Raw genomic sequence first — 15,832 nt, 5'->3', positions numbered from 1 at the left:
AAAGCACTGCATGTCACTGATCTGGGAGCACATTTGATTCTCCAAAATTAAAATGGGGTTTAAGTTCAAGTCTAAACTAGTGAGACAAAAACCAGAAAGACAACTAAAAGATAATAAAATGCTAGGGAGGAATTCCAGGGAGGAATGGAGACACTGGCAGAGCTGCACGTGAAGCCCTGGACTGGTCCAGATGGAGGCTGCAGGTCAGGAGTGAAATATCAGTAAGAAGCAAATACCTAAGAAGATGTTCTGCAGAAGAAGAACCATGGACAAAAATCCACTGACGTCACAACGAATTAATTTGTATCCAGAAGCTTCTGATGACATCCCAGTAAAGACACTTTTAAAAAAAATCGGGCCCCTGCACCAAATACAGTAACTAAGCACTCCTGCTCCCAGGGGTGCTGCATAGGGCAGACAAGCCCTCTCCCAGAGAAACACCAACAAGCCTTACAAAGTCTCGAGGCAGCTGCCTCTGGTTTGTAGGCAGTAAACACTGTCGCCACCCCTTTCTCCCGCCCACATTCCAGCCACGAGCAGCCTGATTTCCACCTTGGATTTGAAGCCAAGGGAGGAACGGGAGTCCAGTCACGGCAGGAGCTGCGTGCTCCTTCAGCTCCGGATGAGGGGAAGAAGGAAGACAGCAGAAGCAGGGGCGAATGGAGTACTGAGGAGTGGCTAAGCTTTCCTTGGAGGAATTCAGCCTGCAATCAGCTATGTGGAGGATCATTTTCCTGTGGGGCAGCATCCTTCTCCTGCCTAGCACGGCTGGAATGCCTGCAACGCTGTAAGAACTTCACTGCTTTGCAAATGTGCTCTGGTCTATAAAGGGATCCTGGTGGGGGGGCAGGTGGCAATATGACAGAAATGGGACAGAATCTTAAGGTGGGGCATGTTTTTCCAGAGGGGCATAATTTCTCATGTTCCCGAGGTTTCACTTGGTTTCCATGTGCCCTTTCCCCACATTGTCCCTGCTAACTGGCTCTTCCTTTAGTGCCTTTGATGTAGACCATGTACTTCAGCAAGGACTCAGGCGGAACAACTCTGCCAGCTTTCTGCATCAGCTTAATTCTGACCTGCCAATATCTCGTGTCTCCTACTGTGTTGCAGAATATGCTTCCTTTGGGCTAAGCTTTTCTTCCCAGAGTCATAGGTCACCATTTGATAGTTTAGCCAGCAAAGCTGAGTGCCTTTACAAACTGAGCAAGCATGAGCCCAAGTATCTGATAAGGATGCTTTTGGTAGAGCAGTGTGTTCGTTCAGGCTTGGCTGGCCATCTGCTCCCACCATGCCTTTTCTCAGACCTCTGGCACGGACAATTCCCAGCACAGCTTCTCTTCATATACTTTGTCAGGAATGCAGCTCCTGTTCCAGCAGGCACTGCTGTGATATCCTGGCTTGTGAACTTGTTCTTGCTTTTCTGAAGGCGTTTGCTTTTGCAGCCATGGCACAAGTGCAAACAGAAGCATGACTGTGCTTGAACAGTAGATGTTACAGTGAGAAATATGTCAGTGGGTTGTAGCTGGGTTCCCTCCTGCTGCATGTGGTGTGGCATGCACAAGCCTAGTTTTACAAAACTTATCCAGTGGGAGTATTTCCTCTAGGACATATTCCCGAGGCTGACAAGCTCCCACGCAAAGGATGCGCTTTGCTGCTGCCTGATTGCCACTTTTACCTTCAGCGTGAAGCTTTGCTTTATGGAAATACCACTTGCTTCAAAAGGTTGTCTGCTGTATTCCAATGTTTTTGTAGATTCATGATCCAGCCTGCATCTTGGGACCCTTGGATGACAGCCTCAGAGATGCTCTTTATTACTTTTATAGCTCAGAAGGCAAGGGCAAGGGATGAATTGTTAAAGGGGTGTAAGAAAATGTTCCAGAGTAAAGGATCATTAGGAGCAAGGGAGGTATGGGAGGTTCAAGCAGTGAGTTTTTAGTGCTCATCCCATCCTTTGGCGCAAGTGGCTGAGATAGGAGGGAGGTGTCATGAGTCAGCTCAAATAGGAAAAACAAAATGTTGTTCGTACGTGTTTTGAGATCCTCAAGGCAGCTTGGCAGCACTCAAGTGTGACAGCACCCAGAGGCTCCTGGCCAGCAGGACTTTGGCTCCCTCTCGCCAGGGTGCTGAACTCCAGCTGAGAACTGCCAGCAGGTCACCTCCCTTCCTCCTGCTGTTCTCATCTTTCCAGGCCCTGTCCTCTGCTTCCGGCAAAACATGCTGCTGGCTGAGCCTGTCCAGAGGCAGTGAGTGGGAGGAGTCACTGATAAGAGTTTTGAAATGTGCTTGAATGTTGGCTTTTTGTTGGTCCTAGATGCTGCACTGCAGTAAAAGATGAAAACCACCAAACTGTGAACAGCTTTTCGGTGTTATGGACACAGCTCAGAGTAGATGCAGAGATGGGAGAGCAAAGAGGACAAGAGTGTGAGCAGCTGAAGTGAAGGTGCTCACAAGTCTCTGTGTCTGGAAGATGAAGCTGGGACAGTGGGTCTCTCACATAGGGCATTGCTTCTGAGCCCAAGAGTAGGAGGAAAACCAGCCAACAAAACTGATGGTGATACATAGTGTTGTTCAGCGAAAATGCTGAAGACTCGGTGTAGTGGTTTGGTCCAAAATACTCATTACTGTTTATCTGCTGTGAGATAAGAATTAGGAGATATGCAAAGCAGGCACCAAACTTGAAAGAATATAAAGAAGTTTATTAACAAACCTAAAAGAGGGAAAAAAAAAAAAAAAATACCACCTTCAGAACTCTCCTCCTCCTCCCCCCACCTTCCTCCCTTCTCCCACTGGCAATGTAAAAAGACAACCCTTAAGATGTTCAGTCTGTTTACCACTTCCATAATAACCTTGTTCAGTCCATTTAGAAAGAGAAGTCTCTTCTTGCTCATGCTATGAAAACGTTATCACAACGAGACAGCCGCCCACTTCCAAATATCGTTCAGTCCATTTAGGAAGAGGAGTCTCTCTGCCTGCGTGTGAGTCCTTTCCCCCGACTTGCAGCTTTTCCCGCAACTGCTTTCGAGGGTCCACTCTTGAAGTTTTTTGGGGTACAATTTTAAGGTTGAGCCGTTCAGAAACAAAAACAGAGGCCCTTCTCCTTCCCTGGGAGCAAAGGGTCTTCATCATCTTCATCTTTAGGACTATCTCTGGGAGCATCTCTAGGGACTGAGGGTTTTCTCCTTTCCCATTTGGAGCAAAAGTCCTCATCTGGTTCATCTCTCCCTGTCCAAACTTCTCATGAAATTACAGCTGCGTCAGCATCTGCCTATCTCAGCGCAGGTGCTTTTGCTTACGAGTTGAACACTCCACCCCCCATATCTTCATGAAATTACAAGGGGATACTCTGATATATCATAGCTTCACAACAGAATTTCAGCTTTAAGCATCTCCTCTCTCTCTTCCCTCAGGTTTTCAGCTCTTCACAGCAATAAAAGGGTTAATCTCACCTCGGCCTTGCAGCTTTGCAGCTGGAATGTTGAATGTTTCTTATCGCAGTGGAGAGGGGGGAGAGCCGAGCCGCTCCGGCTGCCCACGGCAAGGCAGTGGGGGGGGGTTCCACGGCTGGAACAGGTCCATCGGCTCCAGGATGGCCGTGGCCCGGCCCGGCCTGGCCCAAGCAGGGCCTGGCCGGGCCCGCTGGCCCCCACTCGGGGCCCGCGGCCACCTGTGCCAGCACCAGAAACGAGAGAGAGCTTGGAGGGGGAGTTTGCCTATTCTTAAATGTGGATCACAGAGGTGGTCACAACTTTAAGTGGCTTAGAGAATTGTCCATATTCAAACTGGCCAGCTGATAGGTTCTATCAGGTCCCAGAGGAAACTGTAAGCACCCCTTAGCAAGGACATCCCTTCCAGGACTATGCTTGCTAACCTATGACACTCGGGAAACCTGCAAGAGAGCCAAGCTGTTGCTGATCCCTTGGGTGATGTGGGGAGATCCCTTCACCTTATTTTCACTTTCAGTTTGTAAGGCAGTGACTTTATCTTTTCATATGTTCATGCAGCATACAGTGCCACCTCAGTGTTAATGTCTGCAGTACCCATAGATGAGAATGGTGTCACATCCCACTGGTGTCATGACAGTGGAATGAAGAGACCAGAAGTCTCCTAGGAAGTACCTAAATACAGGTGAAAACCTGTCCTCTTAGAAAGTCAGTTTAACCTGATCTTTTTCTTTCTTTCTTTCTTTCTTTTTCAACAGAAACTATGTCGTGGCAATACCATCTCAGCTCTACTACCCCTTCTCAGAGACAGTGTGTCTCCAGCTCAGCAGAGAGCAAGCAGTCCCGATCCATGTGTCGGTCACCTTGCAAAGCAGAGCTGGGAATGAGACTCTGATCACTCAGTCCATCTCTCAGCTCCCCTTCTTTCATTGCACAAGCTTCCAGGTGAGGAAGATGCTTTCAAGGGTTCTCACTAGGGTGGATATTGCATGAGTTCTGTTCTTGCTGGTCAGGAATGCAAAGGATTGTGTCTTCCCACGAGGATATCTTAATTAGCCAGTGAATCTTCTGCTTCAGCCTGCATAGGTCTGCCAGTGTCTTTCCTGCTGTGTAGCCCCACTAATATTTTACTCTTCTAGAAAACTTTTTGAAATGTTCTGTGAAGTCTTTCAGGGCAAGAAGAACTGGAGCAACGCAAAAGTAATAACCTAATTGTTATTACAAAAACCCTGGGAATGAGATCCACCCTGAATGATGGTTGTAACTATACCTGCAGGTCCCTCCTCCTGTTGGAAACCCTGATGAAGTGGCTTTTGTTGTTATCACAGTTGTGGAAGGCAACTCAGAGTTCCAGAAGAAACAGAAAGTCCTAATCAAGCATGCAGACAAGAAGACTTTTATCCAGACAGACAAACCAGTGTACAAACCTGGACAGATTGGTATGGACAGAATGCCATGTCTTGTGAGAGAGAGTGGTCCTCAGGCCACAAAATGTGGGGTACTCTCCAGTCCTCTGAGCAGGACCTGCTCAGGGAGGGAGATGGGCCACAGGCTTCATCTTCCTTTTAGGCTTTGAGAGGTTTGCGAATATCTCTCTCCTATGTCAGCATGGTGCATGCCACTGTGAACAGGGGTTGTGTGTTTTCCTTGATGTGTGAGAAAAGGTTTAGAAGCCACAGTGTTATACTCATGATTGCTCCAGTCAAAGCCATGACTCTCTGTCAGGGCCCTAAATCCCTCCCTTCCCCACAGACTTCCTCAGGTGAGGACTACAGTCCTACAGGTCCCACCACTGCCCTAGCACAGCTCAGATCACCACAGGGTACATCTGTTTGCCCCATGCCTCTCCACATTTTCCCCTAGGATGACCTTCACTGCAGGCAAGACTGAGGGGCCCACCACAGGTCCACTGTCCAGAAAAATGCTGTTTCTCACCAGCACAGCCAGCCTTCCCGGAAAGCACCACACTGCCTCTCCTAACACTTTTTCTCTAGCAGGCTGCCAGCTCCTAGCAGGGCTTTGGGCATAGCCTAGGAGTGGATGGCTCTATCTGCTGCCCAAATCCTCTCAGTGAAGCACGTGTGCACATCTTTCTTAGCTATCTGTTCTTGTTATTTACTATAGAGAGACTTGATCTCATTTCAGCCAGTCCTGTTTTTCTTTTGCTTTATAGTCAAGCTGCGGATTGTGACCTTGGATCAGAACTTTATTGCCAGCAGTGAAACAGTAAGTCAAGAGGGAAGACACCTGAAGTCTGGAAATGTTATGGGCTGCCTGCATGTCTTCTAGATCAGTGCTTGGCCCAGCCAGGTTATGTGTACAGCTGGTCTCAGTGTTGCTTTTGGTGCTTACAAACAGAGCTCGGCACCACCTGCAACACAGGAGCTGCTCGTGATGTTGGGTTATGGGCAGTCCTGGGAATTGCTTAGAGAAGACTGATGGATGGTTGGGGGAAATAAAGAATACCAAGGAGGTGGATGGTAACTTACCTGAAAGCATCCCACCAGTAACTGTTGTTTCCTCCCCACAGCAGCGCCTGGTGGAACTGAAGGTAAAGCTCCTACTTTATTGAAAGTGGTGAATTCTTCTCACCTTGGGGAAGACACAGGTTTGGAGATGGTGGTGGGGAAATATGGATGCAGAAAGTCAGTTACCTCAGAATGAATAGGAACAGTCCTTGGCTGCTTGCCTTTCCTTCCATGTCCAGAAAAGTTTGGCAGAGCAGTGTCACAACACTGATCACACAGGGATCCCTGCAGTAAATGATGGGTGCCACTGAAAACCAGTAAACCTTCCTAGACTGGTCGTTGGACTTATAGTCCCTGTAGCCTATGAATTGAAGACTTGTGAAGATCCTGAAGTTTCCTTAAGGAGACTTTTATATTTAGCATACAAAAAACAAAAGTTTGACCAGTTAGTGTTATGACTGTACAGCTAGAAACACTTCCTAAAGCAGCTTTCAGGCTGTTATTCTTAAAATCTGTTTGTCCAGTGTAATCACTGTGCTGAGGAAAGACACCTGATAGTGATGGTGGGGTTTGTAGTACCCATGCAGAGAAGTCAGAGTCCCAGCTAGCAATGGGCAGTAGTTAATGTATGGTATGCATGCCATACCCAGCAAGGGATCATTATGTAAACACACGGTTTGTGAGACAGCTATGCAATACTTTGTGCCAACTTATGCAAACATAGCACTCTGATCCAGCTTCACCTTTTCAAACAGCAGTGCCCACTTGTCCCACATGAAGCACCCATCAACCCATGACAAAGCCCTTACTGGGCAGTGTGGCTGTACCCAGAGTTTTGCATCCTGCCCTCCCCAGAGCCAGCAGTGGGAGAACACTTTCCTTCATGACTGGGCCTTGGTGGTTCCCCTGCATGGAGTCCTGGCCTCATTTCCCCAGTTTTCCCTGGGGATTCAAGATATCAGTCCCTAGAAATCACTCCCCAGTAGCTTGTCCCTTAGGCAGAGTGTCTCCACAGTGACCTTGGAGGCTGTGCCAGCTTAGGTGACAACAGAGGTCTCTAAGAAGGACCACTTCTCTGTCTTAGTGAGACAGGCAGGCAGTAAACTACAGTTTTGCAGCAGTCAGAGATGGCAATGCCACCAGAGAACAATAATATGATAGATTTACTTTGTCAGTGAGACCAGGAGGAAAGTCCTTTCCTCATTGAGCTTGGACTCACCTGAGCACTGTAGCTGTGCCATAGACCCAGGCTCTCAGGACAAGAGAATATGTGGTCAGACCACACCCTGGTATCTTGGACATCCTTCAAAAGAGTGTTTTTGCACTGGAAAATAACTGCTCTCTACTCCCCCTGTGCAGGACCCCAAAGGGAACCGAATTGCACAGTGGCTGGATGTCACACCTGTGGGAGGCATTGTGGATCTGTCCTTCCCACTGGCTGCAGAAGCACCGGTTGGAGAGTACACCATCAAAATGCCTGACCTCACACGCACCTTCAGGGTAGAGGAGTATGGTAAGAGCCTCAGGAAGCTGATGGCAGCAGAGAAAGGTGTATTTCCAGCCTCCAGGCCCCCCCTCACACAGAGCTGAGTGGGCCATGCAGCTGTGCTGATTGTGCTATCTCCTGGGAAGTGCAAGTGCCTGCCCATAGGTGTAACCATCGACCTTCACCCAGGCCCACCAGCTTTCTCCTCCCCCATGTCCTGAGGATGGACTGAGGCAGTGTCCCACAGCTGTGTTCTGGGGAGGACACTCAAGCTGCTTACTCCCCTCCCATTCTCCTGGCTGGGCTGCTGGTGTGTTCCTACCAGGCCCTGTGCTGGTAGTCATGGAACAAAAGCAGAGATTTTTTCTTTCTGCAAAAAACCACTTAGGAAGGATTGGAACAAATGAACTCTTTCTATTCTCACTGAATTATATTTCTCTTGCTTTCACACAGCGCTGCCCAAGTTCAGTGTTTCCATCCAGATGCCTCGGGTCATCACTATCCTAGAGGAAAACTTCCGTCTCCACGTCTGTGGCATGTGAGCTGACTTATCGTGGCAGAAGGTGCATTTTTACTGGTTTGGAAAATGCACAGCCATCAATAACTGAGCTCAAAATGGTCTCTGCCAACCCTATCTCCACCCCAAGAGCTGGTACCCTGGCATCCATTGCTAAGTAATTCTCCTGGACTCTCACCTTTGTCCGTATTCTCTCTCCCTACTGTCTCTGTGAGTCTGAAAGTGTGGTGGTGCATGTTCTCTACAGTACAGCACCTCTGCTGCATTTATTAGCGGCAGTGTTGTAGGAATCATGGCTCAGCTTGTGGCCAACACAATGTCCCCTAGCCCTGCCTGGTGGGACTAGTGTTGACTTGAAGAGAACTCGCCCACCGCTGCCCTCTGTCTCAATCTGATGAGGTCACTTGTATTTCTTGGCCTCCTCTTCTGCGCTGATGATCCATGGATAGTCTGCAGGCTGCTGGGCTGTACAGCTGCATACCACAGGCTAAAGCTGACCTTAGTCACTCTTGAGCCAGTGTTTTTGTGTGTGAGTCCTCTGTGCTCCCTCTGCCAGGTACACCTATGGGAAAGCAGTCCAGGGTAGCGTGAAGGCTGTGGTGTGCCGGAAGCATATCCGCTATAGCCAGAAGTCTTCCAAAGCCAAGCGCAGTATTTGTAAGGATTACACTGGAGAGGTGAGCACGGGAGACACCCACTCCTCTTGCCAAAGGGAGGAACGAGGGCAAAGAGACTGTTTTGCCTTCACGGTTGCTTAACAAACACAATTTCACATTCCCAGACAGATGAGGATGGCTGCTTTTCCACTGAAGTGAATACTAAGATTTTCCACCGGAAGCATGGTGATAACTATGATTTCAACCTGGAGGCTGAGGCTTTCCTGAAAGAAAGTGGAACAGGTAGAAAAAACCTGATTCTATGCTTTGTGGAAAATCTTTTATTTTACACTCATAAAATGTACTTGTCTTTGGGTTTTTAGCTATAAGATCCCTTATGGATCTTTGTGTCTTCCCATCAAACCGCTGGAGCTTTCAGCACTGGCTCCCATGAGGCCTAATGTTTGGAGGGCTGTGTCTTCCCTGGGAGCACCATGACAACATGAATGTTTTTAAGTATCATAACATGGGACATGTGAGTTCTCCCAGTTGCAGGATGGGCTTTACCAGTGTGCTTGCTCCTCTACAAGTTGCTGTGGACAGTCCAGCTCTGGCAGTCACTTTGTTTTGACAGAGATGGGCAAGAGCTGCTTTTTTTTGTGTTCTCATCACATTAAAAATGTGTACAGAGGTGGGCCATGCCAGGTTCTCTTGTTCTTAAACCATATTTTAGGACAGTCCATTGGAATGAGGAGTTTCTCAGAGCAAGTAGGGATAACCAAGGTCCTGACTGTGTACTGTTATTAGCTCCTCATTAGTTTTATCTCCACATCCCAGATAGGGAGATAAAGTTTCCTGTAAGGTTCCCTCTCTCACAAAATTCTGCAAAGCCTTCCTCACAAGAAAATGTTTTGCAGCCCCTTGCCAGAAGCAGTGACACACATTCTCTTAACAAGCAACTGCAGTGATTTCAGATGGGCACACAGGACAAGACAGCAGACTGCAAACTGACAGGGGAAAGGCAAGGAAAAATGTTGCCTTCTAGTGACTGCTGTGAGGAGGGAAGAAGACAAGAAGAGGACAATTACGAGTAGGACCATCTTAAAGTGGAAAAGTGTGTTTGAGAACTGTCTGACAGAGACCTCCTGACAGACTGCTGTCATTCTCTCATGTCAGAATGTAGGAGGCCCTATAGCTGAGTGTGTGTGTGTTAAATGACTCCTGAAGTTGCATGGAGAAACTACAATCCCCTGTGAGTGATAGTCCATCCCCTAACTGAGTTCATCCAATCTTGATGCCTGCTTGGACACATGGTACTCACCTGCATGTGCCTCCTCTCTTTCCCAGGGGTGGTGTTCAACACCACCGAAAACTGCAAGGTCACTTTTGATGTCACAACTCTCCAGTTCTGGGGGACAAGCTACTACTATCAGCAAGGAGCTCCCTATTATGGAAATGTGAGTGAAAAGGAAAGAAACATGGAAAGCCCAGCAGCTGGGCCTAAGCAGGTTGTAGGCACAGAAGTGCCCAGCGGTCCCCTTGTTCTGAGCTGCCCAAAGCTGCCAGCACAATCCTCTGTCTCAGTCCCTCCTTTGACTTGTTTACCAAGAGGTTATCCAGATGAGATGGCTGCCGCATAAATGGGGAAGGGTTGGGGAAGTTAAAATTCACACTGAGAGTCCCTTTGTGGAGAGGGGGACTGGGACTCCTCCTGGGAGGTAGATTTTCAATCCTGTGGCCTCCAATTCTCAGACTGTTCTCTGCATCATTACAGCTGGAACTCAAAAGTGCCAATGGGACACACCTGAAGGGCAAGAAGGTGATTCTTACAGTGTCCTATGGGAGCAGGAAGCAGACCAAGACCTACCTCACAGATGACACTGGGATGGCCTCCTTTGTCTTAGAGACATCAGCATGGGACAACAGCAGTAAAGTTATACTGCAGGTTAGGAGCTGGTTACTGCAAACCAATCTGGAGCTAAGCAGGTAACTAGAATGTAAGGAGCTAAATAGGAATGTCACAGAGAGGGAATTGACAGAGAAAATTTGCCTCTGCTTTCCCATGAACAAAGAAGACTCTCTTGTCTGATTGTAGTGCTAGGTTTCTAATGCCTGTCCTGTCTAACTTGGAGGTCAAAGCACTTTGAGGCAAGCCCTGTCTCTGATATTACCAGAGGTATCTTGGATGATGGATTTTGACCTTGCTGTAAGTTCAAAAGATGTTAATGTTATACTCTAAGTACAGATAGGTCATATGTCAAAGTTGAGTAAGGCTACTGATCTTCAGTTGTCCCCTGCCACCTCTACGCTATGGATCAGGGAAAGTGCTGAAAGAAATACAGAACAGCATTGATGAGTGAAATACATTATCAGGGCAGATCCATTCTAATACTTTATCCACATATTCCATACAGAAGCAGAGTTGAAAGGTTTGATCCAGGGGCTAATAAGCCACTCTACACAGTCTAATGACCTGGCTTGCTCCCAGGGTAGCAGCAGCATTGCAGAATTTCAGACTTCAGCCAAAGCCCTAGTAGTATACAGCTCCCTGCTCCTGTTTAGACACCAGTTATCCCAGAGGGTGGTACAGCAGGCAGTGCCAAGCTCCACAGAAAGAGACTGAACTTGGCATAGGTGGAAATAGACACTTTACCCTGAGACAGTTCAGAGCCCACTGCTCAGTCAGTCTTGGTTTTGGCATAGGGAGAGCTGCAAGAAATCCTCAGGCATTTTTTTCTGTGCCACAGGCAAAGTCCCAGCCGGAGGACTCGAGCGGTCGAAACGTGAAGGTGTCTTACGGCACTGCATCGCTCCCACTGAGGGCCTTCTACTCCTCCAGCCGCAGCTCTGTGAGGATCCAGCCGGTGCAGGCAGTGCCAGCCTGTGGGGATGTGCAGCAGGTCACCGTGCACTACCATGTACTCGCCACAGAGCTGGCCCACGGGGCTACCAGAGCACGCTTCTACCACCTGGTGAGTGCAGGGCAGCGCCAGCGAAGTCAGCTCTGCGCCGGGTCTGTGTCAGTACAACGCCCTTTGCTGGCCCACAAACATGGAGCAGAAGCACTCTCAACTCTTTGTTCTGTTCATTACCCTGTAGGTTATGGCCAGAGGGTCCCTTGTGCATCATGGCCAAACAACAGTGCTTCTTGATCCACCATCAGGTAAGAGCATCTAACTACCAGGAACAAATTAAGCACCTAACAAGAAAGTCCTTCCAGCCTAGATGGAGAATGAGAGAAAAGACATCTGAGACCAACAGAAAACCACAGAGCTGGCACAAAAACCCTATAGGAGATATGCTATCTTTTTTGTCTCTTAATTTCCTTTGGTTTTTTCCCTTCTGATCAAATGATGAAACTGTCAGAGTTTATCTGCCAAGCAGGAAATTATCAGAGACCTCCAAGGTAACTTACGGAATCTTTTTTTCTGGGCTCAAGCGGAAAGTCATTTCTCTTCCAAGCGCTCACTTTTGCCAAGACCCATTATGATGTCAAGTCACTGCTATAAAATGGTACTAACCTACATCCTGGTCTAGCTGTGGCCTCCCCAGAAGCAAGGCAGAATAGTTTTATCCAAGAAACTGTACAGAAGTATTACAGAGGAAGAGCACGTTCCTGCTGTAATCCTTGGATTGCAGACTTCCTCACATCTTCCTATATTTCTTCAATTTTTCCTTCTTCCTTCAGGTCAGTACAGTGGGGCTTTCAACATCACTCTGCCCATTGACCTCATTTCATCCATGGCTACCCTCTTTGTTTACATTGCCTTCCCTGAGGGACAAGTGGCAGCTGACACCTTTCGCCTGAAAGTCTCCAGCTGCTTCAGGAACCATGTAAGCAGTGCACAAAACTTAAAGGGGCAGGTTGGCTGGAGGGTGGCTAATTATCTGCAAACTGGCAATAGATATCCAGCAGAATCCAATAACCACAGTTTCCCCTTTCCTTCATCTGTCAGTGCCTTCAGTTCCTCTTTTTTCTGCTGTTGCAGGTGAAGCTTGGCTTCTCAGATGCAGTGGCTCTCCCAGGATCGACTGTCCGTCTCCATTTGCAGGCTGCTCCAGGCTCCCTGTGCAGCATCCGTGCAGTAGATGAAAGTGTCCTGCTCCTGAGGCCAGAGGCTGAGCTGTCCAGGGATAGTGTGAGTCATTTCAGTGCTGACCCTTGCTGATTAATAAGGCATGGTGGATATACCAACAGGTACTCAAATGGGGACACAGCACAGCTTAATGAGAAAAAATGAAGGCCAACATCAAACACCAGCCAAAATTTCCGGTGTCTACAGAGGGATCTAATAGAATAAACCACTGTCATCCCCAGCTACAGCCCAAAGTCACATCCTTGTTAAACTTACAGTGCTTTGCCACAGTGGCAAGCAGAAGGCAAGAGACATCCACCTCCTGAACTGATTCATGGTAGTGCTCTAAAAAAAGTCGTGTTAAAAAAAATGCCGAATGTGGGATAGGCTCCTCTTTGTTCCAGACTTTGTTCCAGCTCACGTGAACCAGACAGTCCTTCCATTCACAGAGTGGACTCTAAGTGGTGTATTGGCAGTGGAAGGGTCCCATTTGTCCTCTAGACCTGGGTCTATGGACACCTGAATTGCTTCTTGAGACTGTCTTGGTGGATCCAGGATGTGCCTTCAGTGAGACAAGGAGCTGTCCAATGACTCATGCAGGGAAGGTGTCCTTAGTGTGTGCATTGAGTTCACAGGTACAGTTATTAAGCTAGAAGTGCCACAGCTCTGCAGCCATACCCCAGAGTGGCTCATGTTCTTCTCTGGTGCTACACATCCAAAATTTGGAGAGGCTCTCCATAAAACTCAAAACCCCTTGGGGCTGGGTTTTTGTGACAGGCGGGATCCAAACTTGGCCTCTGAGGTCATAGGAAACCTCTGGATAGAAATTAAAATCTCTCCACCTCTCATACTGACCTGTACTGTTTTCATTCTCTGTCTACAGGTGTATAATATGTTCAGCTATGCTCAGGAGCAGCTCAGCACCCTCACAGATATCTACAGTGACTACTGCACTATCCACAAGGGCCCAGGAATCATTGATGCCTCTCAGACCACCCTTTCACCAGGAGCAAAGTCACCATTCATGTACAACAGATACTCTTATGCAGTGTCCCAGCCAGATGTTTATGAACTTCTGAAGGTAAATCTAATTTCCAGAAGGCCTGAAATACCAGAGCCGAGCCCTTTTATATCCCAGGTTAGCACTGGGTAGCTTCACAGATTGTCTTTCCTATAAACTTCATGATCTGAATTTGCCAAACTTCTGAACTAAGAGGTCAATGACACTCTATGCTCCCAGCATGATAAATTCCCACTGATCAGGGAGATTCCTAGAACCCAGCTCCCCATTAGTGCCCTTTAGACTTTCTAGGGATTGGAAGCAGAGTGGATTATCAGCCTGTGTCAGAGAAGATTGGAGGTTGGAAAAGCAAAGCACCTGAGAGAAAAGGGGACCTAGGGAAATGAGGGAAAGAATAGTAGAAAGGAATGGCAGTGAAGGATGAGAAAAGTCTGGGTCAGGGTGGGCATCAAACTGTGGTGCCAAAATAATGACTTTGTGTACAGGCATGCACATGCAAGTGGTCACCCCCACAGTCCTTTGGAACGAGGACCAGGCTCTGGGAGCAGGACAGTTCTGCATTCTCTCCCTGTATAAATTTGCAGGTTATGCTGAGGTGCAACAACACCCATGGCTGATTTGGCAGAAGAGACAGACACACCACCCCCTCCACAAAATATACCTTCATTTCTTTCCCTTCTTTCCTCCAGAATGCAGGTCTAACATTTTTAACCAGCCTTAAAATCAAGTCTCCAATTGAGTGCCACACCCAGACCACTTTTGACTTCGACTACATGTGTACATCTTGATTTTTCCTGTTTCTTTGGAGATCACGGGTAACATATAGGCTGCACATGGGCAGCTGAACATGCAGCGTACTTAGGAGCTGGGGATGGCTTACAGACATGAGTGGGAGGTTGCACAGATGTGCTCCACAGGGAGAGGGGAGAGGCCCTGGCATGTGTGTGTGTCCAGTGCACTGGAGGGACAGAGGGGTGGCTGCAGGGAAACAACCTGCTTGGAAGCTTCAGCTGGTGAGCAGGAATATGGTTAAGGGGGGAAATGGGGCATCTGTCTCAGAAAAGAAAATCCGTTTGTAAGACTAGGAAAGGTCTTTCTGGAAACCAGAGAGTGAGCCAAGATTGGCATTGGGCAGTATCTAGGCTTTCCTGCAGGGAGTGAGAGCAAAACTGTGAGCAGGTAAAATGTCTCATGGGGGAGAACACACATGCTGGAATCCCCCTGGTCTCCTGGGTTGTCTTGTGGAAGACAATAGTGAAGTGAGTTGAGGGCATCTGGGAGAGGATGAGGGGGTTTGGGGCGGGAGTGGGAGGGATGGAGAACTGGGCTTTTCCTGGCTGAACTCCTTTCTGGTTTCACAGTTGCTCTGCTTTGAATGAATGCTTGTATTCCCAATAGCTTTCGATGAGCTGGCAGTCTCAGAGAGCTTGTACCCAGAACTAGATGCTGCTGTTGAAGCTGCTGAGGCTGAGCACACTGAGCTGGGCAGCGAGTCAGCACCAGCACGTACCTGGTTCCCAGAGACATTCATCTGGACTCTGGTTCCCATCAAGTGAGTAATCATGGGCTGTGGCTCCACAGGCATACTGACTTTCTACCAGACACGGCAGAGGGAATGGGCAGGAGCAGAGACAGAGCATTATTGCCTTCTGTGCGTGAAAGAAAAGAGGGAGCTATGAAGAAGTGGATAAGGACAACAGAGTTTTGGTACAGTTCCTGTCTCTGCTTGAGATTTTCCAAATGCTTCTAGGAATTTAGCATCACAGACTCTTGCAGGATGTGAGAGGCCTCCACAGATCCATAGCTCAGCATTCTACACACGGCAGGTCTGGTTAGATCAAGTTGTAGTCAAGCACTCTGTATCCCCAAGGATGGAGATTCCTCAAACTGTGTTTCAGTGTTTGACCATCCTCGTGGTATTTTCTTAGGCCAGGTCAGAATCTCCCATGTTCCTACTGTATGTTACCTTTTATCCTATCAATATGCACCTCAGAAGAGACATGTTCCGTTGTCCCCACACCTTCCCAATAGGAAATGTCACACTATGCTCCATGGCACAGACTGGGTGTATAACACAGACCCCTGTGAGCCCTGTATGCTCACACAAAAGAAAAATTTCAGGTGCAACACTGCTCAGAAGCAAATTTTGGGTCGCATTTTCCTCTCAGTCATTCCTTGTCCACCTATTTGCTATCCTTCCCATACCTCTGTCCTACTTGCCAGGAATC

The 15,832-nt window shown here is 48.1% G+C and overlaps 1 protein-coding gene across 3 annotated transcripts in view; it reads left to right on the top strand.

Annotated features, from left to right (window-relative positions):
• The first annotated feature begins 541 nt into the window (after positions 1-541).
• Positions 542-15,832, top strand: part of LOC116439427 (alpha-2-macroglobulin-like protein 1) — a 26,822-nt gene continuing 11,531 nt past the window's right edge. For 2 of the 3 annotated variants that reach the window (XR_004238158.1, XM_032098937.1), the window contains exons 1-18: positions 543-787; positions 4,199-4,385; positions 4,717-4,879; positions 5,614-5,666; positions 5,971-5,991; positions 7,268-7,421; positions 7,848-7,932; positions 8,468-8,588; positions 8,693-8,810; positions 9,855-9,964; positions 10,282-10,452; positions 11,255-11,479; positions 11,607-11,670; positions 12,196-12,341; positions 12,497-12,646; positions 13,467-13,664; positions 14,294-14,381; positions 15,003-15,156. Coding sequence is in view for 2 of the 3 variants with exons in the window: in XM_032098937.1 (XP_031954828.1) it covers positions 717-787; positions 4,199-4,385; positions 4,717-4,879; positions 5,614-5,666; positions 5,971-5,991; positions 7,268-7,421; positions 7,848-7,932; positions 8,468-8,588; positions 8,693-8,810; positions 9,855-9,964; positions 10,282-10,452; positions 11,255-11,479; positions 11,607-11,670; positions 12,196-12,341; positions 12,497-12,646; positions 13,467-13,664; positions 14,294-14,381; positions 15,003-15,156 (2,279 nt within the window). In the remaining variant the exon portion in view is untranslated. Of the gene's footprint in view, positions 788-4,198; positions 4,386-4,716; positions 4,880-5,613; positions 5,667-5,970; positions 5,992-7,267; positions 7,422-7,847; positions 7,933-8,467; positions 8,589-8,692; positions 8,811-9,854; positions 9,965-10,281; positions 10,453-11,254; positions 11,480-11,606; positions 11,671-12,195; positions 12,342-12,496; positions 12,647-13,466; positions 13,665-14,293; positions 14,382-15,002; positions 15,157-15,832 lie in introns of all 3 variants that reach the window. The other variant, XM_032098938.1, reaches the window with a different exon arrangement.

Source organism: Corvus moneduloides, chromosome 2, assembly GCF_009650955.1.
Source record: "Corvus moneduloides isolate bCorMon1 chromosome 2, bCorMon1.pri, whole genome shotgun sequence".
Classification (NCBI taxonomy): domain Eukaryota; kingdom Metazoa; phylum Chordata; class Aves; order Passeriformes; family Corvidae; genus Corvus; species Corvus moneduloides.
This window is presented reverse-complemented; position numbering and strand designations above follow the sequence as displayed.